This window comes from Mya arenaria, chromosome 12, assembly GCF_026914265.1.
Source record: "Mya arenaria isolate MELC-2E11 chromosome 12, ASM2691426v1".
In the NCBI taxonomy this organism is placed as follows: domain Eukaryota; kingdom Metazoa; phylum Mollusca; class Bivalvia; order Myida; family Myidae; genus Mya; species Mya arenaria.
In genome coordinates, this window is record NC_069133.1 from 7,588,634 (window position 1) to 7,611,808 (window position 23,175).

At 37.0% G+C, this 23,175-nt stretch overlaps 1 protein-coding gene across 1 annotated transcript; it reads left to right on the top strand.

Annotated features, from left to right (window-relative positions):
* The first annotated feature begins 10,045 nt into the window (after window positions 1-10,045).
* On the top strand, window positions 10,046-10,420 carry LOC128211730 (fibropellin-3-like). The gene has a single exon (XM_052916759.1). It carries the CDS (start codon window positions 10,046-10,048, stop codon window positions 10,418-10,420), a length of 375 nt encoding a protein of 124 aa, XP_052772719.1.
* The last annotated feature ends 12,755 nt before the right edge of the window (window positions 10,421-23,175 follow it).

Sequence of the window (23,175 nt, forward strand, 5' to 3'; positions counted from 1 at the left end):
AATATGATCCCCGGACAGATTAACTGTAATCTTCTATCGTCTCATATGGAAACAATACCGTGTTTTCTGCACCTTTATTTCCAATTAAGCTCGGTATCCTTCATAAGAACCATTGTTTTCGACATTTATTCATCCTCTTTGGTATATTAAAACATTTATATCAATTGTGGTAAATCTCATTTGGGAGTAAGAGTGCATCTTTAAGCAGATTGCAACCGCTAAATTTCCATTTAGTATCGAAAACAACTGCCACATTTCCGTTTAGTCATTAATTCAATATATTAAGTGAGTTATTCAGTTAATAACATAACACTTTCAGATAAATATATAAGTATAATTGGAGGATTATATTACTTTTTCTTTTATTACTACATTTAGATATTACATATTTAAAAAAACCGTGTGTAATAAGATTACTTATACAGTATGTTATAGTATTTGCATGTTTTATTCTTCTATTTTATTTTTACAATTATGTTTATTGTTTCAATATTTATATGAAAGACTACAGAAACAAGTCCAGTAGTCGAAAGTTTTAAAATGGCACAGGGTCGACGCCAATGACAAAGAACAGCACAGACCAGAACCACTGAACAAAAACACATAACTCCACAAACAACACACTAGATATATGATAAATAAAACATGGGCTGTAAGGTACCGCCTTGGAACGGTTAGTAAAATGGAAATTTTATGGGGTTTCAACCTCACTCTTATCCCAACAATCCCGAATTACGTGAACACGTAAATGGTAAATCTTATCGAATGTTACATTAACTTGAGGGAACGTAAAAATAAAACAAATAATGATAAAACTAATTGGTAAACTTAAAGTACTTTTATGTTTCAAGTTTCAAGTTTCAAAATATTATTAAAGTAACTTAAACATATACATGCCTCTCGTTACATGATATTATGAGTTAAACAAACAAATGATCAACGTGATTTATTTTTAGAATAAAACGTGGAATAGAAAGAAGAAAAAAATAACATCATTATATCATTAAGGTTGTATCACAATAAAATTGTTTTTTAATTACCACACACAGTAATTTGTTAAATTATGAAATGTAAAGTTAGATATAGTATCGAGAGGGTGGACTTTATAAAGTACAGCGAAACTATATATATGCAATATATACAAAATATAGCAATGAAAAATGACAACACAATTAACGTTAAACGATTTGATTGTCAATCATCTTAAATAAATGCTTCAAATATATATTTACACAATCTTAGCTGACTTTTCTTATTATTTGACTGTAACAAATCAAATCAAATTATGATTAGGGATCTCAACTCTGCAGACGAACGAATGCAATTCAGTGTACGTAATGCAAAATCTTTTTAAAGATACGATGAAGTTATTGTTTGAAACTATACAAATATCACACAGTCTGCCTTAAATAAAAAGTTTAAAACTGTGTAATAATAGATTTTCATAATGAAAAGCATCATTATACTAAGTCTGGGAATACATAGAATAAACACAAAATAAAATAAAATTACAATATATATTTACTAAAATCCTCCTTCAAAAGCAAACTATTGGAATAAAGTGACGCTATACGCTGAAACAATTCAAGTGAACCAAACGGCTGACAATAACGGGTTTAAAGATAACACAAATCTGCAAATATCTATTGAAATCAAAAGATTAAATATTATATATTATAAAACTGAAATATATTCAGCTTTCGCTACTTTTGCTTCACCCTTATTTGTAAATACCGAAATAATTTGTGTCAATATTTTTCATAATTATAATTACTGATCATAACACGATATTTTGAATTTTCCTTTCTTTAACTGGTAAATATGTTTTATTTTGAGACTAAATTGACATTCCATGAACAGAAATGAATTATTTGGAAGCTAGAGCAAGTGCACTGGCTAAGATATGGCGTCCGCGAGGCATTTTCCGCTAAACACTAAAATGTTAGCATTTGTTTTCGATCACTGCCGACTTGTTCGTTTAAAATACTAAAATAAACGCTATCTATAACTTAATACAGTATAACAGGCTGTTGGGGTTTCATGGTTATCAATGAACATGATACTTCTACATTGCAAATGGGTAAATGAGGACATTTAGAACAACCCCGACGTAAATGATCCCTTATAACTCTTTCAAAAAATACTCGAATTGATTCTGTACTAGATGTCAAATAAGTATTTTTGAATGCCCTGTACATCTAGCACTGGAGCGGACCACACTGACTCTCTCCTGATGTTGTTAAAGTCCACAGAACTCTTCAAATAGTGGGACATGTAACAGAAGTAAAGAAGAGACACACTCCAAAAACAAATCACGCTTATCGGGCATTTAAAGTCACTTACGTCAAATTGGCAACCACCCACAAATTGTTCTGTTACGTGGGAGATCTTTTACTGTAACAATGAGAATGTTAAGACACCATGGTCACGTCATCCTAGCCTGGGGTAATGGTCTCTCTGCAGATAAATGCCGTCTATATCCTTATAAATAATGCATACAGAACGTTATATGATGTAGTAAAGTTATTTAGGCTGCAGAATACTATTGACTTAATGTAACACTGTTGATGGGGCTAATTTGTAAGTGTAATATTATCAGTTTTCGCATTCGTCCTGAAATATAAAAAGCAAGACCGCTTGAAACTGGTATATTGAGCATTTGTATGAAATATGGATGTGCAATGAACTGACCATCAACGCCAGCTACGTTATCTTGTTCACAGCTTGGTAACTACCTGCAAAATCGTTGACGCTTTCATGATGTGTGTACGACTACGGTCAATATCAGAGAATCGTGCCAACAATGATATCAAGTGTTATAATGAAGAGAAGTTTTCAAAATTACATGCTTCTTGTATCGCATGAATATTTTGCTATGATGTAATTGGCGGAGAAAGAGAAAACTGTATTAGGTGAAAGACATAAATAGGTTATCAACTAAGAAAAAGAAAGACCAAGTTTACCAAGTTTTTTTCATACACGATGGAATGTGAATACTTTAATAAACAGTTTTAAGTTAGTGTTCAGCGCCATGCCTCTGGGCAGATTCACATCTGTTTCAACAAATATATCCATTGAGCTGATTTCTAGCGCCAAATTTCAGTTTAGTATCAGAAGCAATCGCCAAATGTCTATTTAGTAATATATTGATTTTATTCAGTGAGGTACTAAGTACTTAGTAGCTTGTGCATTCGCACTGGCTAATATATAGGCTTTCGCGTGACATTTCGAGCTGAACACTTAGAAAGTAAGCATTAATTTTGGTTCTGAAAACGATGACGTCGGCACTGGGCTGTGACCGGCCAGCCGACTTAATCTAACAGTATGCGAGAAATTTAACTAGCTATTACTAAGACGTTTCATGACAGCATTTTAAAATGATTGCCCCCGATCTCTGTATAGAAGAAATTGTCGGTGTACAGTGTACGGACCGGACACTAAATATATTTACAAACTACATTTTCATCAAATGAAATTGCAGATAGGCAATCATTAAAGGGACTAGATACCAGACGATAAAATCTGTATTTACAGTTTATCCTCAAAACAAGCATAGAAGTGTCAATGCGAGCTAAAAGAAGGCCGACAATACATCATTTAACATGCTTATAAGAACAACGCAACAATCATGTTGCTGTCTTATCTGACTTTCACCGTTTAAGGATAGCACAATGTTTTCCCAGTTTCATTCAATTTTAAATACGAGTACAGATAAATATACAGACGCTATTTAACTAACTTGGATTTACGAGGTAGACAATCCCATTATGATTTCGAATTAGAAAAATTCTGCTCAAAATGCGAAAGCTACATGTGTCGTTAGCGATGAGATACATCATATAGTAAGAATCAATGTGTTGTGTAACAGACTTATCATTAAAGGGACTGTACACCAGATTGGCACAAAAAAAAGTTTTTTTCTGTAACGAGTCTTAGGACAATTGTCTAATAGAATGTGTCACGCTTTGATATCATAATTGTAAAAAAATGTACAAAAATGTACAAAAAAAAAAATTGTGCCGGAACCCGTGTCGCCCAAATTGCAGTCCAGCGTCGTATCCCCTGAGCTACGCCGGCTTACTCTTATTGGATGACATAATTAAGCTATACACCTACCTCGGTAATATCACGTGATAATACCGACTAGCCAATCACGCATAAGGGATGAATTCTACTTGGTAGACATACCCAGTATTTTTTTAATGGAAAAATACGAAATAACTGCTAAACTTAAATGAATTGTAAACTATGTGGTACTTCTGTTAGTAAGTTTCAATGCATTGTACACATCGATGCCAAGTCTATGTCAGTTTTCGACAATTTTCTTTTTTTTTTCGCTATTTTATCATACGGAGTACCGCCCCTTTAAGAGTTTCAACTTTCGCTCTTGTTTAAATGCCCGTCTACTGCCATGCATCCGATACACACACTCCGTGTGTCAGTTTTTGCGTTGACAATGTACCTGCCAATGTTGTTGAGCTGAAGTAATATCTAAATAATTAAGCAGGGCTGGCTAGCTACGCTGACTCCACCCATTCTCAATTATGAAGTTATTTCATGTCATTTAACTATTAAATAGAACGTGATTGTTGGAGGCGTGATATATATACTATATCATTGCGATATATATCTCATGAACCTCCTTAAATGTTTGTTTATTGCATAGTCCTTTCTTTCCTTTTATTATGTATTTCCTTTTCAATTTCTCTTTATGTTGTCTAATTTTCATGAGTCGAGTTCTTTATGTGTACGGATCTGACTTTTATACCAGAAAAGAGTATATTTCCTGACCTATAAGAAAATACAAATTAAATGTTATTTCCTGCCGTCTTACATTTACTTATTTTAATTCTTTGTAGAAAACTGCCAGTTCTTCATATTAGGAAAGCTTCATTGTGATTATGTTTAAAAAAATAGTTGTGCCTATGTATACAGTTTTTATATACATGCCTTCATGATCTTGATTATGCACGCCCCTCCCCCCAGGTCCTGGGGTATACCGGGGATAGCGGGTGAAATGGGCCGGCCATGATTTTAACTTTCAAGTGGCCCAACAGTGCCAAATGAATGTGGTGGTTTTGTTTTCGCTCCGAAAAATAGCGGGGAATGGGCCTGACCTAGGTACCCCGGGGGCATTTGGCGGGGATTTTACTCGGGATTAGACCGAAAGTCAAAGTCCACGCTTTTCCCCGGACATGGGGGCCGCGGTAACAATTGACTGGTGCATTTCTATAACCGCGATTTAAGTAAACTGCGTTAGGGAATGTTATATAAGCGGGGAATTTTAAGGCCAATATATAGCAAATAAAGGACGAAGAAGTGCCAATATTTAGTCGATTTTACACACTGACCTTATTATGAACAATTACCTTCTATCGTTAATGAAGATACTGGGCAGCAAAGACCCGATTTCTGACATTGTTAACCGTCCATACACATTCGAGGTTGTTTTCGATAAAAATGGCCGAAGAGCTCCGAATTTTATGCCGGCCGGGAAAATAATCGATAACAAGATAGTGAGTTAACATCTGTTACCATGAGTACTTTCTATATCGTCGAGGACAGTTTGAATATAATGGCATCAGACCATTTACCACTTATGTACAGGCAGGCTCCGTCGCCGAGCCGTAGCTTGGAACGAATGTATGGATGAACAGTTGATGTACTTTAGAATACAAATTACATGCGCAGCCAATGAAATTGCAAATAGGCAATTCTTTAGTACTAGACTTATCATTAAGAATTTCACGGTTGTTTAAAAGGTCCGCCTACTGCCACTCATCCGATTCACACTCCATGAGTCAGATTTTGCGATGACAATGTGTCATCCAATGAGGTTGTATTCTTAATAAGTCAGGCAATCTGAAGATGTATCTTAATGGTTAAGCAGGGCTCGTTCGCTACGCTCACTCCACCCATTCTTCTTTCATTTTATCCACACCCAAAACACGGGGACTTTTTAAGAAGCGCCTACTTTGGACCCGAGCGCGCTCCTACTAATCAAAGCCCAGTTATCTCATTGTATAATAAGTATGTTATGCACCAGTCAATTGTAACCACGCTCCCCCAACCCCCAGGTCCGGGGGTATACCGGGGATAGCCGGGGAAATGGGCCGTGTTTTACCTTCCAGGTGGCCCCGCAGTGCCGGGTGAATGCGGTCGTATTGTCTTCGCGCCAAAATAGCGGGGAATGGGTCCTTATCCCGGGTCCCTGGGGTGTGGGGGCATTTGGCGGGGATTTTACCAGCAGGCCGTCTCCGAAGGGCGGGGACTTTACCCGGTCTTTGCTGGTCCGAAAGACAAAGTCCCCACTGTTCACCGGACCTGGGGGGGGGGGGGTCTATGGATCTTTTTTTCTGAGATGGCAAGGTGAATGACTGTAAATTACCTTTTCTTGCAAAATTTGAGCTACGGGGTAATTTTTTCTCGACATGAATAGCCCCGCCTCCTTTTCCCTTTAAAGACACCCATATGAAAATATGTAAACACAATCGTTATATTTTTGCCTTATAATACCTGAAAATACAGAATTAGAATTACGACGATCATTTTTCTATTAAGTATTAATTTATTAGAAACCAAATGAACCTTTAAGTCCGCGAAGCTGCGTGGTAGTAGGTCATACATTAAAAAGATCGAAAATGATATTAATTCAGTTAAATGTTAATTTTCATGTTATGCAATCGCTACAGGCTTTTTCACAATTCGTTTTCTACTAAATTACTATTCATGAGCACCACAACCTATTCATAGGCACCACAACGTTCAGAAAATCGAGCATAGTGCAGCAAGTATAACAAATAAAGTTCTAAAATTTGTAACGCGGCAACCTTTTGTCAATAAAAAAAAGCCATACACATGTAAAGAAAATGCTTAAACCTAAGAAATAGAACAATTCTCAAGAAAATCCATATTTTTACGTTGTCAACACTAACGTCTAGCAAGTTATGCAAGTTCTAGACGATCAGATATTAAATTTTATTCAGAACTTTTACATTTAAAACAACTCATGGCCATTCCTATGTGGAACTACATTCTCCATTTTTTTAAATTAACTCGTATAAACCTCTAAAAATGAAAAATAAGATACCATTCTCACTGTTTACATCCATATTCCACCCATTGGCACTATAATGGAAGACGCGTTGGAGTATTTTCAACACAACAAAATGTTATGGCTCCAATGATTACCCGCCGTGTATTCACGCTAGGGGAAAATAAAACGAACAACATTAAAGTGCAACAATAAGTTCAGAACTCGTTTTTCATTAGAAATTAATTCTATAAGGGAAATCATTCATAAAGTATGATCTCTTCAAAAATGGTAATATGTAGAAGAAAAAACACCATTATAGTTGTAATAGAAGTACTAAATCCTACATCTTTATATCTTATTAACTTTTACAACTATTTTAAGTATTTCGTAATGTTTTTTTTATAAAATGCACTTTGTTATGATTTTTATTTTTTATCCTTTCAAATTACATACAGGCATTGGAAATTTATTGTTAGCATAATATTATTTTTTAGATTTTTTCCTCAGAGAAACTCCACTAGTGAGCGTAGTGACCAATTATGTCGGGAAATTTTAAGACACATGATGTGGAAATATAATTTATTTTGGCCGAAAAAAGGCTGCATAATTATTACACACATATGATACAGAACAATAGCAGCCAAATAACCCTTTAACTGGGGGAAATATAAATAAAACACAATGCATGTAATAACAAATAAATTATATAAATTACAATAATTATCAATACAGTACATGAAGGGCGGGAGGGAGGCTAAACAAATATAAGACGACCGTTCCTGCGACTTAAATTCTAACAATGAATGTGAGCGCCAAATAAAAGAAAGCAAGCGTAGAATTACCGAAAAGGAATTAAAAGTACTAGAGGTACAGGAATTAAATCCCTTATAATTAAGATTTTTGAAGCAAAAAGTGCAATACACCAATCCCACAAGCGCCCCAGCCGGTAATCAAACCCTGGGACACCTTGGTGCGATGCGAGTTCGCTAACCACTGCTATCGCACAGAACAGGAAAAAGTCATTCAAAAACACTTATTTTGGTAAAGTTTTTAAGTGTCATATTAATGATAGGTTATTTTTTTATATAATTTTTCAGGTGATATTCCACACGCCACTTACACTGGCGTAATTGTAAGGTATTAAAAAGAAGGAAGTCTAAGTTTTGCCTTAAGTTGTGTTTACCCCATCAATTTAGTGAACCATTACTATACTGTCGCACGTGGATATCCGCTTACGTAATTGGCTCAATCTATTTACCATTTAGAAAGCAAACACAAAACAAAAATCTTATAATGGATCAATTTCTACAATAGTTTTATGATGGACGGAAACTGCATAATTACAACAATTGGGAGAATGCGCCTTGACAATACATAAACACTAGTGCAAGAATATTCACAGAGACGGAAGCAGACGACGTTAACAAGGCAATGTTTATTAGCATCCACGTATCGGACATCCATCTCTCTTATGCACCAGGCAGTTGTAACCACGCCCTCCCTCCCATCCCCCTGATCCGGGGGTATATCGGGAATAGCCGGGGAAATGGGCCGTGTTTTTACCTTCCATGTGGTTTCGTAGTGACGGGTGAATGTTCGTTCCCGCAAGGGAGGGATTTTTCCCGGGCTTGGCTGGACCGAAATTCAATGTCCCCGCTATTCCCCGGACCTTGGGGCCTTGGTTACAATTAACTGGTGCATAATATTCTTACATATTTATTGCAACCGTTCTCTAATCATCAACAATTTTACAACAAACGCAGTATAAGTCCAATATTACAATCATGAAGTGACGCACGCATTCGAACATCGTATATATGTTTACGGACGGCTCTAATACGTATCGCTGTTCAGTGCAAGTGAAGGTTTGTGCGTACATTGATATTTCCGTATAGCTTATTACAGGTTTTCGCGAATGAGATTTGTCAACTTTTTAAACCATCTATTACCGTTAAACTGATAATCAATATATCTGTTGATGTCTAGAAAATGCGTATCACCTACTTACTGGAAAACCAAACTGTACATTACGAATTTAACAATTTGAAATCAGATTTAATGTTTCTTTCTTAATATGTCAAAATACGATGTGTTTAAGACAAATATATTTATATCCCGTCAGTAAATTGTAAAACTACACTCAGAAGAAGTCGACATTTTTGTTGTCAGGGGCAGAGAAACAAGTAACAAATGGGTCTATATCTCCCATCGTTCTTAGTCCCACAAGCACTTGCGGTGCCTTGTTCGAGCCGTCCGACTCGCGCACAATGGCACCATACACTCCTGTCGGGTTTGTGTTCCGCAAGCTGTGAATGATCTCGTTTGTAGCGTGCATCTTCTTGTCCCTGGCTGGCGTGGTCCTCTTTGGGATCACAAACGTTGCAGCAATTTCAGGCTCGCTTGACGTTGAACTGTTGAAACCTTGACTTCTGTGAGGAAATCCTGAAGTCGATCGCTTCGATGCAATCGATGATGTTGATGGTATATGTTTTAACTTAATATCAGGCCATGAGCCACAACTTTGACTGTCAAATTCGAGCGAGTGTTTCTCTTTTCTTGATATCAGCTGTGCCAAACCTTTCGCCACGCGCTCTGTCTCCGAGCTACTGGCGCTGCGCATCGTACGCCCCTTGAAGCTGGCGTCAATGTCCTTCATAAAGAACTCATTGTTTGAGCGCTTTACCTGTTTGCTGCTGATGATGGGAACCTCACAAGATAGGCCTGTCTGCCTTAGGCGGATGTACCTGTTTGCCATTGTATATATCCGTGTACTGCTGTTTATCCCGTGGGTCTATGTACTGCTCTATACAAAATGATTCTGGTTGCTGCTGTGTATCCCGTGAGTCTATGTACAGCTGTATATCCCGTATGTCTGGGTACAGCTGTATATCCGGTTAGTCTATGTACAGCTGTATATCCCGTGTGTCTGGGTGCAGCTGTATATCCCGTGTGTCTGGGTGCAGCTGTATATCCCGTATGTCTGGGTACAGCTGTATATCCGGTTAGTCTATGTACAGCTGTATATCCCGTGTGTCTGGGTACAGCTTTATATCCCGTGTGTCTGGGTGCAGCTGTATATCACGTGAGTCTGTGTACAGCTGTATATCCCGTGTGTCTGGGTGCAGCTGTATATCCCGTATGTCTGGGTACAGCTGTATAACCTGTGTGTCTGGGTACAGCTGTATATCCCGTGTGTCTGGGTACAGCTGTATATCCCGTGTGTCTATGTACAGCTGTATATCCCGTGTGTCTGGGTACAGCTATATATCCCGTGAGTCTGGGTACAGCTGTATATCCCGTGTGTCTGGGTACAGCTGTATATCCCGTGAGTCTGGGTACAGCTGTATATCCCGTATGTCTGGGTACAGCTGTATATCCGGTTAGTCTATGTACAGCTGTATATCCCGTGAGTCTGGGTACAGCTGTATATCCCGTGAGTCTGGGTACAGCTGTATATCCCGTGTGTCTGGGTACAGCTGTATATCCCGTAAGTCTGGGTACAGCTGTATATCCCGTGTGTCTGGGTACAGCTGTATATCCCGTGAGTCTGGGTAAAACTGTATATCCCGTGAGTCTGGGTACAGCTGTATATCCCGTGTGTCTGGGTACAGCTGTATATCCCGTGTGTCTGGGTACAGCTGTATAACCCGTGTGTCTGGGTACAGCTGTATATCCCGTGAGTCTGGGTACAGCTGTATAACCCGTGTGTCTGGGTACAGCGATATATCCCGTGAGTCTATGTACAGCGGTATATCCCGTGTGTCTGGGTACAGCTGTATATCCCGTGAGTCTGGGTAGAGCTGTATAACCCGTGTGTCTGGGTACAGCGGTATATCCCGTGAGTCTATGTACAGCTGTATATCCCGTGAGTCTGGGTCTGTATAACCCGTGTGTCTGGGTACAGCGGTATATCCCGTGAGTCTATGTACAGCTGTATAATCCGTGTGTCTGGGTACAGCTGTATAACCCGTGTGTCTGGGTACAGCGGTATATCCCGTGAGTCTATGTACAGCTGTATATCCCGTGAGTCTGGGTCTGTATAACCTGTGTGTCTGGGTACAGCTGTATATCCCGTGAGTCTGGATACAGCTGTATATCCCGTGTGTCTGGGTACAGCGGTATATCCCGTGAGTCTATGTACAGCTGTATATCCCGTGAGTCTGGGTCTGTATAACCCGTGTGTCTGGGTACAGCGGTATATCCCGTGAGTCAATGTACAGCTGTATAACCCATGTGTCTGGGTACAGCTGTATAACCCGTGTGTCTGGGTACAGCTGTGTATCCCGTGAGTCTGGGTACAGCTGTATATCCCGTGAGTCTGGGTACAGCTGTATATCCCGTGTGTCTGGGTGCAGCTTTATATCCCGTGAGTCTGGGTACAGCGGTATATCCCGTGAGTCTGGGTACAGCTGTATATCCCGTGTGTCTGGGTACAGCTGTATATCCGGTTAGTCTATGTACAGCTGTATATCCCGTGTGTCTGGGTACAGCTGTATATCCCGTGTGTCTGGGTACAGCTGTATATCCGGTTAGTCTATGTACATCTGTATATCCCGTGTGTCTGGGTACAGCTGTATATCCCGTGTGTCTATGTACAGCTGTATATCCCGTATGTCTGGGTACAGCTGTATATCCGGTTAGTCTATGTACAGCTGTATATCCCGTGTGTCTGGGTACAGCTGTATATCCCGTGTGTCTGGGTACAGCTGTATATCCCGTGAGTCTGGGTACAGCTGTATATCCCGTGAGTCTGTGTCTGTATAACCCGTGTGTCTGGGTACAGCTGTATATCCCGTGTGTCTGGGTACAACTGTATATCCCGTGTGTCTGGGTACAGCTGTATATCCCGTGTGTCTGGGTACAGCTGTATATCCCGTGAGTCTGGGTACAGCGGTATATCCCGTGTGTCTGGGTACAGCTGTATATCCCGTGTGTCTGGGTACAGCTGTATATCCCGTGTGTCTGGGTACAGCTGTATATCCCGTGTGTCTGGGTACAGCTGTATAACCTGTGTGTCTGGGTACAGCTGTATATCCCGTGTGTCTGGGTACAGCTGTATAACCTGTGTGTCTGGGTACAACTGTATACCTCGTGAGTCTGGGTACAGCGGTATATCCCGTGAGTCTGGGTACAGCTGTATATCCCGTGTGTCTGGGTACAGCTGTATATCCCGTGTGTCTGGGTACAGCTGTATATCCCGTGTGTCTGGGTACAACTGTATATCTCGTGAGTCTGGGTAGAGCTGTATAACCCGTGTGTCTGGGTACAGCTGTATATCCCGTGTGTCTGGGTACAACTGTATATCCCGTGTGTCTGGGTACAGCCGTATATCCCGTGTGTCTGGGTACAACTGTATATCTCGTGAGTCTGGGTAGGGCTGTATAACCCGTGTGTCTGGGTACAGCTGTATATCCCGTGTGTCTGGGTACAGCTGTATAACCTGTGTGTCTGGGTACAACTGTATATCTCGTGTGTCTGGGTACAACTGTATATCTCGTGAGTCTGGGTACAGCTGTATATCCCGTGAGTCTGGGTACAGCGGTATATCCCGTGTGTCTGGGTACAGCTGTATATCCCGTGTGTCTGGGTACAGCTGTATATCCCGTGTGTCTGGGTACAGCTGTATAACCCGTGTGTCTGGGTAGAGCTGTATAACCCGTGTGTCTGGGTACAGCTGTATAACCTGTGTGTCTGGGTACAACTGTATATCTCGTGAGTCTGGGTAGAGCTGTATAACCCGTGTGTCTGGGTACAGCTGTATATCCCGTGTGTCTGGGTACAGCTGTATAACCTGTGTGTCTGGGTACAACTGTATATCTCGTGTGTCTGGGTACAACTGTATATCTCGTGAGTCTGGGTAGAGCTGTATATCCCGTGAGTCTGGGTAGAGCTGTATATCCCGTGTGTCTGGGTACAGCTGTATAACCTGTGTGTCTGGGTACAACTGTATATCTCGTGAGTCTCGGTACTGCTGTCGATAGTTTTAATTTCGGAACTAAGGTCGAACACGATGTTGAAACTATGCGTTATACATTCGTCACCTGTCAAAAACAAACACATATTTATACAGAAGGTTTGCATAACGAAATTAATACTGAATGATTCTTAATACAGATGATGCTTATTTTGAAGACAATAATTATTAAAGAGAGAAACGGTGCAATATTATAAAAAGATTTTGAAAATGTGAAAGCATTTACCTGGTTATCAGAAATATGGTATATAAGATGTTCTCGAATGGCATATCATCGCCAAAGTAATTGCTGAAGACAGTTTAGGTGTGGAAATTCTTTTAGCATATCTTCAACATGTTAATAGTTGCATTAAAACATTTCTAAAACTGCGAATTGTGAAATGGAAGGATCTGGCCTGTGCAAGGGTCGTACGGTTTTGATATCGATAAAGGTTATGATACATGTACAATGTCTGGAGAATATTTTGATAGGACCCTTTTCTGACGAATCGCGTCGATTTCGGTGTGTAAACACGATTCCGTTGCGACTGCGTGTCGAGACAGCGTGTGTATACATCGAGCGAGACGTGATGTGGGAAGTTTAAAAAGTGTTTAAATTTGTAGGAATGTTTTTTTTATGATATGCCCCCTTTGAGTAATTCCTTGTATAAACGCTCTACGTTTCTAGATACAATTTGTTAATCATTCTAATCAGTGTGTAAATAAGCACTCAACACAAAGCATTAGCATAATACGTGATCAGACTCAGCTCGGTGTGCATAAAATTATAGTAGCATGATATGGATTGTTTTAATACGATGTGCTGTAATTTCACTGTTGGATAAACAGTATGTAAAGGCATACCTTATAATAAAAATATTGACCTTGCCTAGTATCATTGTTTATCTAAATTATTGCGCTCTTATTGGCCAAGGGCGACGTCATTTAATCGATGGTATACGACGCCATAAGAATCAGGGTTTTTTCTTTTGTACAAACGTATGTTTTGGATAAATCTTTCTTTAACTGCAGGAGATTTTACAAATTCTATGCAATTAAATTCATTTAAGGATTGATCGCATTTATTTCGTGTATCGATGCTGAATAAACAAAACACTTTAGCGCACTTCATGCATTCGTACAGCATTAAATCATAGAAATAAATGCGACCAATATTAAAACGATTTTAATCGCATCAAGGTCTACATTACTTACCAAATATTATCGGATACACGTCCGTTTTTTAGTCCAATAAAGGTCGAACAACATTCAACATTGAACGAGATACGCATGAACGTATTGTAAAACAAAACATGAATACCGAGTTTCATTTATTATAAATACTTTTAACAGTATTAACAGTCAAGTTATTGCACGACGATGACGCTCAGATGATGAGAATACCTAGGCAATGGCCATTCCACGTTAAATATCTTTGTAAAACAGACGAGCTTATACAAATCTTAAAATTATCGTTGAAACATATAGAAAACAGTGGCAATACTTACCGAATCGAGGACGTTTTCCACTCAAAACAATGAACCGGGAAGCATGGAAGCACCTGACATTACTGCCCTTGTTATACAACAATATTTCTGAATAAATTGGAATAATTGTCAAATTGAGGAAATAAAATTAAACGGCAGTTAAATCCATACCATAAGACGATTATTAGACTGCAGTTGCATAGAAAATATGACCAAATTACGAGTGTAATATAGCGCCGAAATTGCATTCGTTTTTGAATTGCATCAATATTTAGAAATTTTATATGTTTGACATTTAACAATAAACGATGATGGAGAAGTTTGCTAAGGGCCTACACGTTATTGTTTCACGGTAATAAAGCTTCACATGTAGGTTAAAACCAACTATCACAGGAACGATTCGTGCTAAGATACTAAAACTTTCATATTCCGGAATGTCCGAGATTAATTTCAACTTTTGGAACAGCCTCAATTACTTTAAATAAACCAGTATTAAAATTAAACTGTACAACAGTGTGTATGGGTAGCTTGCAAGCAAGCGCGCAATAACTGAACACTCTCATTCAAATGACGAGAAGGTGACATAATGTTTACATGTTTACATAATGGAAATACTGAAACACAGTCATACAATCTGGAACATGCAGTTAAAAATAACCTAGGTCTGAAAGAAAGTAGACAAGTATCCAATGCTACCAATTTAGAATGAATATGGTTGAATGACAGGATTAGTTTTTGGATTAAATGAATTCAGGAAGCGGTCTTTTATGCAAATGTGTCGATAACTTCGAAAGTGTATGTGGACAAAACAACTACGGAGTAGTCACGTGTTACAAACATAAGTTTAACAATCGAATACGAATATGGCTTTAAACGTGTGTGTATGCTTTGGTTTTCTGCATCAGTCTACTTTTCAAGTGTGGGCTTCGTCCTACATGCAAGCTGGTTGGATTCAGAATGGAGGCAGTTGTATTCGAAACTGCATCAAAAATACAGGACATTCCAACAATCAGAATTATATCGATTGCAGCAACTCAGTGCATAGAGGTTCAAATATATATTAATAAATTTTTGTTTTGGGATTTGTTCAAGTGCTTTAAATTATCATTCAATAGTTTTATGTTTACATCAAGTTCATACAACAGACTTGGTTTCTTTGTACAGATTGTAATTTATTATTTTTAAACACCTTGGCTAATGATGACATCATTCAAAACCTTATTTCGATACATTCTTCAGTAATTTTGGTTGTTAAGACCTTTATATGACTTTAAGAAGATTAATGCATTGCCTTAGAAAGACAACTGTCATTCTGACTTGTAAAGCATTGTGTTTGTAGATAATTTCCTTTTTCCAGGTTCAGAGATAAATCTATCGTTTAAAGAGTGTCTTGTATAGGGGTCTACAAAGAAGCAAGTTGAAGTCAAGGGTATTGTTTTTACAAAAAAACTATGGGTCTTCTGGTACTGACATCTTCACCAACACTGCAACTGTTTTATTAATATATTGACCGTTGTAACCAATTAGTGTGCAGAACCTGAAATGCAACCGATTTCGTTTTTAAAATATAGAAAGACTATTCATGTCTATGTAACAGAACTGTATGACAAAACTCAAATGCGAAATCGGCCAAACCCCTATAATACAACAAGAAATGTTGTTTTTTTTTCAATTTCTGGCTAAGATCGAATTGATCGTATTTAAGATGTCTTATATTTCATGAACTATGTAAGGCCAAAAAAATACACTTTCGTTTATTAGGCAGCCCCCTCGTTTTTTCACCCGCTTCAGTTTTTCAGATTGCATTTTTTTATTATTACAAATCTTTTTTTCACTCAATCACAACCGGTTTTTAGTGTAGTGTAACCTCAAAAACAGTCTGGATCATTGAAACGCAGTATTCCATTGTTTTTATTAGCGTCGTCATGATATTGATCAAAGAGAAAAAATCGTGAGTTGAAAAACGGAAGAAAATGTCAATTTTAAGCGTCCAAATACAGTGTAGGGCAAAAGTTGGGATGTCACGGACAATTTTCCGCATCATTCTAAATTTAAATTTGAAGACTGTTACGGTTAAAATTTAATATAAATGTAACCATTCAAACCAGATTTTTGAAATTTGTTATGATAGCTATTATGTTAGTCCAACAACATCATTCATCTTTTTAGAAAAATTAGTCTTTTTACTTTTTTATGTTTACACATAATTCAACACGGTTGGAGAATTATGAATTAATACTTTTGTATTCCATTCTTTATTGTACACATGTACAGAATATTTCATTAAAGCTAGGTATAATATGTCAACGTGCGCCATAAATGATTTAACATGAGTGTTGTGTAACAAAAAAAAAATATTGTTGATCAAAAACAGTTAAAACATTATAGTTTAAAAAGAATGATAGTTGAGGTTGAACATAACAATTATTAAGGCTGTATTACATAAACAATAATCAATTTTAACAACCATGTACAATTTTAAATGCATGTTAGACACTATATTTATAATGAAAATGAGCCATTTGTACAATGAAATGTGTAAATACACTGTTTTTATCATGTGTTCAATTCAAAATAGGATGAAAAAACATATGGGCAAATAAAATAATGAGTACTCCCGCCGCATTTCTTTAAGAAAATGCCTGCGAAACAAAAGTGATTTTAGCCTAAATGTGTTTCATTGTGTCTCTTTAGTTTGTAAATCATTTGTAACTTTAGCCCTGATTATGCTATCAAATGTACTGTACAAGAAGTGAATACCTTTCTTGTACTTTACTTCGCTTGGTAGAAGCATTAACGCTTGGCTGCCTTTAATCATTATTATATTTTAAAATAATATTATTATGTCGGTAAAAAGCTATACATAGCTTATGTTTTAACGTTTGAATGGTGCGTGATATCCGACAATAAACAAATATTGACTTGACTCAAGTTGAAAAGAAATTATACGAGCATATATGGAAAAGAACCACCTCACGTTAAGTTTGTCCTAGGTTTATTTCTATAATACTTTGGTACATGAGATCCATCTATTAATAATGATGACCATGTTACGAAAACACAATGCACGTGTTTTATGCTAACCAAATATCTATTTGATATTTCATATGCATGCTCTCGCACGTGCCAAGAATTTAAGAGGTAATTAGTAAGGCTTACTGATAATTATTTTACGAGTTCTAGCACCTTGAGAATATCTATTTCGAAAATCGTGTTAATAGAAGAAACGTGATGTTTGTACTGATAGATAAAATATAGATCAAGCAAATAGTGTGCCAAAATACCTTGTATCTCAAGCAAATATCAAGCCAAGCGGAAATGATTACATAGAGTGATTATCCGGTCCTTTATTTCAAAGTCGAGTAAACGAGGTAATCGAGCCAGGCGAAATCGAACAAACGGATTTCCACTGATAGGGATGCGTGTGTGATATATTTGTGTATGTTGTGTGTATACGTTTGTGTATGTTGTGTGTATACGTTTGTGTATGTTGTGGTGTATACGTTTGTGTATGTTGTGTGTATATATTTGTGTATGTTGTGTGTATACGTTTGTGTATGTTGTGTGTATACGTTTGTGTATATTGTGGTGTATACGTTTGTGTATGTTGTGTGTATACGTTTGTGTATGTTGTGGTGTATACGTTTGGGTATGTTGTGTGTATACGTTTGTGTATGTTGTGTGTATACGTTTGTGTATGTTGTGTGTATACGTTTGTGTATGTTGTGTGTATACGTTTGTGTATGTTGTGTGTATACGTTTGTGTATGTTGTGGTGTATACGGTTGTGTATGTTGTGTTAATATGTTTGTGTATGTTGTGTTAATACGTTTGTGTATGTTGTGTGTATACGTTTGTGCATGTTGTGTTAATACGTTTGTGTATGTTGTGTGTATACGTTTGTGTATGTTGTGGTGTATACGTTTGGGTATGTTGTGTTAATACGTTTGTGTATGTTGTGTGTATACGTTTGTGTATATTGTGGTGTATACGTTTGGGTATGTTGTGTGTATACGTTTGTGTATGTTGTGTGTATACGTTAAGGTATGTTGTGTGTATACGTTTGTGTATGTTGTGTGTATACGTTTGGGTATGTTGTGTGTATACGTTTGTGTATGTTGTGGGTATACGTTTGTGTATGTTGTGTGTATACGTTTGTGTATGTTGTGTGTATACGTTTGTGTATGTTGTGTGTATACGTTTGTGTATGTTGTGTGTATACGTTTGTGTATGTTGTGTGTATACGTTTGGGTATGTTGTGTGTATACGTTTGAGTATGTTGTGTGTATACGTTTGGGTATGTTGTGTGTATACATTTGTGTATGTTGTGTGAATACGTTTGGGTATGTTGTGTGTATACGTTTGGGTATATTGTGTGTATACGTTTGTGTATGTTGTGTGTATACGTTTGTGTATGTTGTGTGTATACGTTTGTGTATGTTGTGTGTATACGTTTGTGTATGTTGTGTGTATACGTTTGTGTATGTTGTGTGTATACGTTTGTGTATGTTGTGTGTATACGTTTGTGTATGTTGTGTGTATACGTATGGGTATGTTGTGTGTATACGTTTGTGTATGTTGTGTGTATACGTTTGTGTATGTTGTGTGTATACGTTTGGGTATGTTGTGTGTATACGTATGGGTATGTTGTGTGTATACGTTTGTGTATGTTGTGTGTATACGTTTGGGTATGTTGTGTGTATACGTTTGTGTATGTTGTGTGTATACGTTTGTGTATGTTGTGTGTATACGTTTGTGTATGTTGTGTGTATACGTTTGTGTATGTTGTGTGTATACGTATGTGTATGTTGTGTGTATACGTTTGTGTATGTTGTGTGTATACGTATGGGTATGTTGTGTGTATACGTTTGGGTATGTTGTGTGTATACGTATGGGTATGTTGTGTGTATACGTTTGTGTATGTTGTGTGTATACGTTTGTGTATGTTGTGTTAATACGTTTGGGTATGTTGTGCGTATACCGTAAATGACTGGGTATTAGACGCACTTTTTTCCCTCAGATTTTGATGCAAAAAAAATGCCTGCGTATAATACCCAGTAACAATTTTTTGAACTTTTTTTCTGAGGTCAATTTCAAGCCGAGGGTTTGTTTAGATTTATGTAGAAAGGGATGTTACTAGCGTCATATTGATCGAGTATATACGGGTTAAAACGGCAGTTGAAGATCGGGATACGGTATATCGTAAGACGTTTATAATTTCAACAAAAATATTTTTCGATTAAAGTTACCGTAATTCACCTAATTTAATTAATAATTTATTTTGCGTACCTAATTTTCGGACACCCAAAGGACATCAATCATAACTTTCATAGTTACCAAGTTTCACAGACGAAGATTATTGATTTTTATCTTTACAATGCCTGGCTAGATTACCTAACCGTATACACCACTGTGACAATTTAATTAGTTACTACCCATCCTAAACGATTTATTGCCTGTTGAAAAGGAAGTGTGATATATTTATTTGAGGATTAAACAAACAACAAGGGCAATCAAGGGATTAAGAAAACATCGACATGGCATGTTTGTAAAACGATCTGCCAATAAGCTTTCAAACTTGTACCACACTTATAGACTATATGAAGCAATAATCGTACAGTTATACATTAATCCTGCATAGCAATGTCCATGCTCTCCACGAGATCCTCGTGGGTATAACTGTAAGTTATGTGACGTCACACAGTGTGACTCTTTGATCTGAAGCCGATAGAATGTGTTTATTCAGTTCAGTGCATGTATAAAATCGTGTTTTAATTAACTTCAAGAAGGATTTACACTTATAGGCGTAATAAATAAGTTTATGACCATTGATTACTACGGATAAATTAATAAGTGGTAAAAAGCAAACATGAAGAAAAAAGACAGGTTAAACAAACATGTAAATAAAATGTAAAAATGATAATTTTCTATGTATTCGGAGAGCGAAAAAAATAATTAATTTATAGTGTCCGAACTCTTGTGAATTACGGTATTCAATATTATTTTGAAAAATAAATTGAATTAAACAATAATCAAACTTACATATAAAGAAGCAAAGTTGGGCACTGTCAAAATATTTTTTGCATAACATAACTTTTCATTCTCGACAGTATGGTTGTATGGTTTTAAAGATAACCATCGCCATTTTCACGAAAAAAAAAATTTTTTTGTCACTGTCAACAACATGGTGGCTGAAAATGCCGGACGATTTTGACATTTTTTCTATGCGTCTTTTAACCAAAAACATAGATTAAAAGTTTTTTTCTCGGATTTTTCACAGATTTTTTCCCTGCGTCTAATACCCCCTATCGTCTTATACCCAGTCATTTACGGTACGTTTGTGTATGTTGTGTGTATACGTTTGTGTATGTTGTGTGTATACGTTTGTGTATGTTGTGTGTATACGTTTGTGTATGTTGTGTGTATACGTTTGTGTATGTTGTGTTAATACGTTTGTGTATGTTGTGGTGTATACGTTTGTGTATGTTGTGTGTGTACGTTTGTGTATGTTGTGTGTATACGTTTGTGTATGTTGTGTGTATACGTTTGTGTATGCTGTGTGTATACGTGTGTGTATGTTGTGTGTATACGTTTGTGTATGTTGTGTGTATACGTTTGTGTATGTTGTGTGTATACGTTTGTGTATGTTGTGTGTATACGTTGTGTATGTTGTGTGTATACGTTTGTGTATGTTGTGTGTATACGTTTGTGTATGTTGTGTGTATACGTTTGTGTATGTTGTGGTGTATACGTTTGTGTATGATGTGGTGTATACGTTTCTGTATGTTGTGTGTATACGTTTGTGTATGTTGTGTGTATACGTTTGTGTATGTTGTGTGTATACGTTTGTGTATGTTGTGTGTATACGTTTGTGTATGTTGTGTTAATACGTTTGTGTATGTTGTGTGTATACGTTTGTGTATGTTGTGTGTATACGTTTGTGTATGTTGTGGTGTAAACGTTTGTGTATGTTGTGGTGTATACGTTTGTGTATGTTGTGTGTATACGTTTGTGTATGTTGTGGTGTATACGTTTGTGTATGTTGTGTGTATACGTTTGTGTATGTTGTGTGTATACGTTTGTGTATGTTGTGTTAATACGTTTGTGTATGTTGTGTGTATACGTTTGTGTATGTTGTGTGTATACGTTTGTGTATGTTGTGGTGTATACGTTTGTGTATGTTGTGGTGTATACGTTTGTGTATGTTGTGGTGTATACGTTTGTGTATGTTGTGTGTATACGTTTGTGTATGTTGTGTTAATACGTTTGTGTATGTTGTGTGTATACGTTTGTGTATGTTGTGTGTATACGTTTGTGTATGTTGTGGTGTATACGTTTGTGTATGTTGTGGTGTATACGTTTGTGTATGTTGTGTGTATACGTTTGTGTATGTTGTGGTGTATACGTTTGTGTATGTTGTGTGTATACGTTTGTGTATATTGTGGTGTATACGTTTGGGTATGTTGTGTGTATACGTTTGTGTATGTTGTGTGTATACGTTTAGGAATGTTGTGTGTATACGTTTGTGTATGTTGCGTGTATACGTTTGTGTATGTTGTGTGTATACGTTTGTGTATGTTGTGGTGTATACGTTTGTGTCTCTCATACATTGTCGTTGGGGCCATTGCTTTGGTTTAGTTTTAAACGCACGACGGCTGGGCTTGTCCCTGTAGTGTTCATTGTATTATCGCATATATGGCATTTAAAGAGGAATAATATTTTAGGCATTAAAACAAAACAGCAGTGTTGCATATTTTGTCGAACATGACTAATATCTTAATTGTAATAGCATGTATTCAGGAAACCCTAACTATGTTATCTGGGTAAATGGATGAAAACTATAGCTTCTTTTCCATCAGACATGATCATTATTACAATGCAACCCACTATCGTAGATGGCCCAGATATTATAAGCACATCCATAAAGATCTAATACTAGACCTAGTGAAATACTTGTTGATCCAGAAATGATGTCATTATCTATGCATGTCATATTCCCCGCCAGATAAAAAAGTGTTTTCATAGTATGTTCTAGTTAGAAGAAGTCTGTAGTGTTAACATCCTCTTATTATGTACTGTTATGTACGTTTGCTGGCTATGTATTCTTTTGAAATGACTACCTGGTCTTAAAAGTGACTATTTACACACACCAGGAACAGTATAGCTTACCATCTGACATTGCACTGGTTGAATTGGAGGGGGTTCGTCCCAACATTTATAAGGGTATGGAATTATTGCATATAAATAGGCATTGGTTAGGGTTTTATTATTTCATTTACACGTCCATGTTGTTGTTTTTCGTATTCAAGTTATGTTTACTCGTTAAAGCTGCACTCTCACATTGAATGTTTTGACAACTTTTTTTTATTTTTCGTCTTGGAACGAGCCAATTATTGCGAAAATCCATAGAAACCAGTTATATAAGACTGCTGACAAATACTTATATCGCAGATTTTTATATTTAAGTTCAAAAATTGATGTTTTATGCATTTTTCTTAAACCGTTAGTAACGGTTTAAGCAATAAAACATTAATTTTCGAACAGAAATATGAAAATCTACGATCTGATTTTTTGTCAGCAATCTTATATAATTGGTTTGCAGATATTAACGCAAAAACTTGCTCTTTCAAAGACAAAAAATAAAAAAAAGTTGTAAAAATGATATATCTGTGAGAGTGCAGGTCGATATAAGTAAAAGAG

Bases quoted from the DNA above. Each gene is read 5' to 3' on its own strand.
- LOC128211730 (XM_052916759.1), top strand. From the start codon at position 10,046: ATGTACAGCTGTATATCCCGTGTGTCTGGGTACAGCTTTATATCCCGT.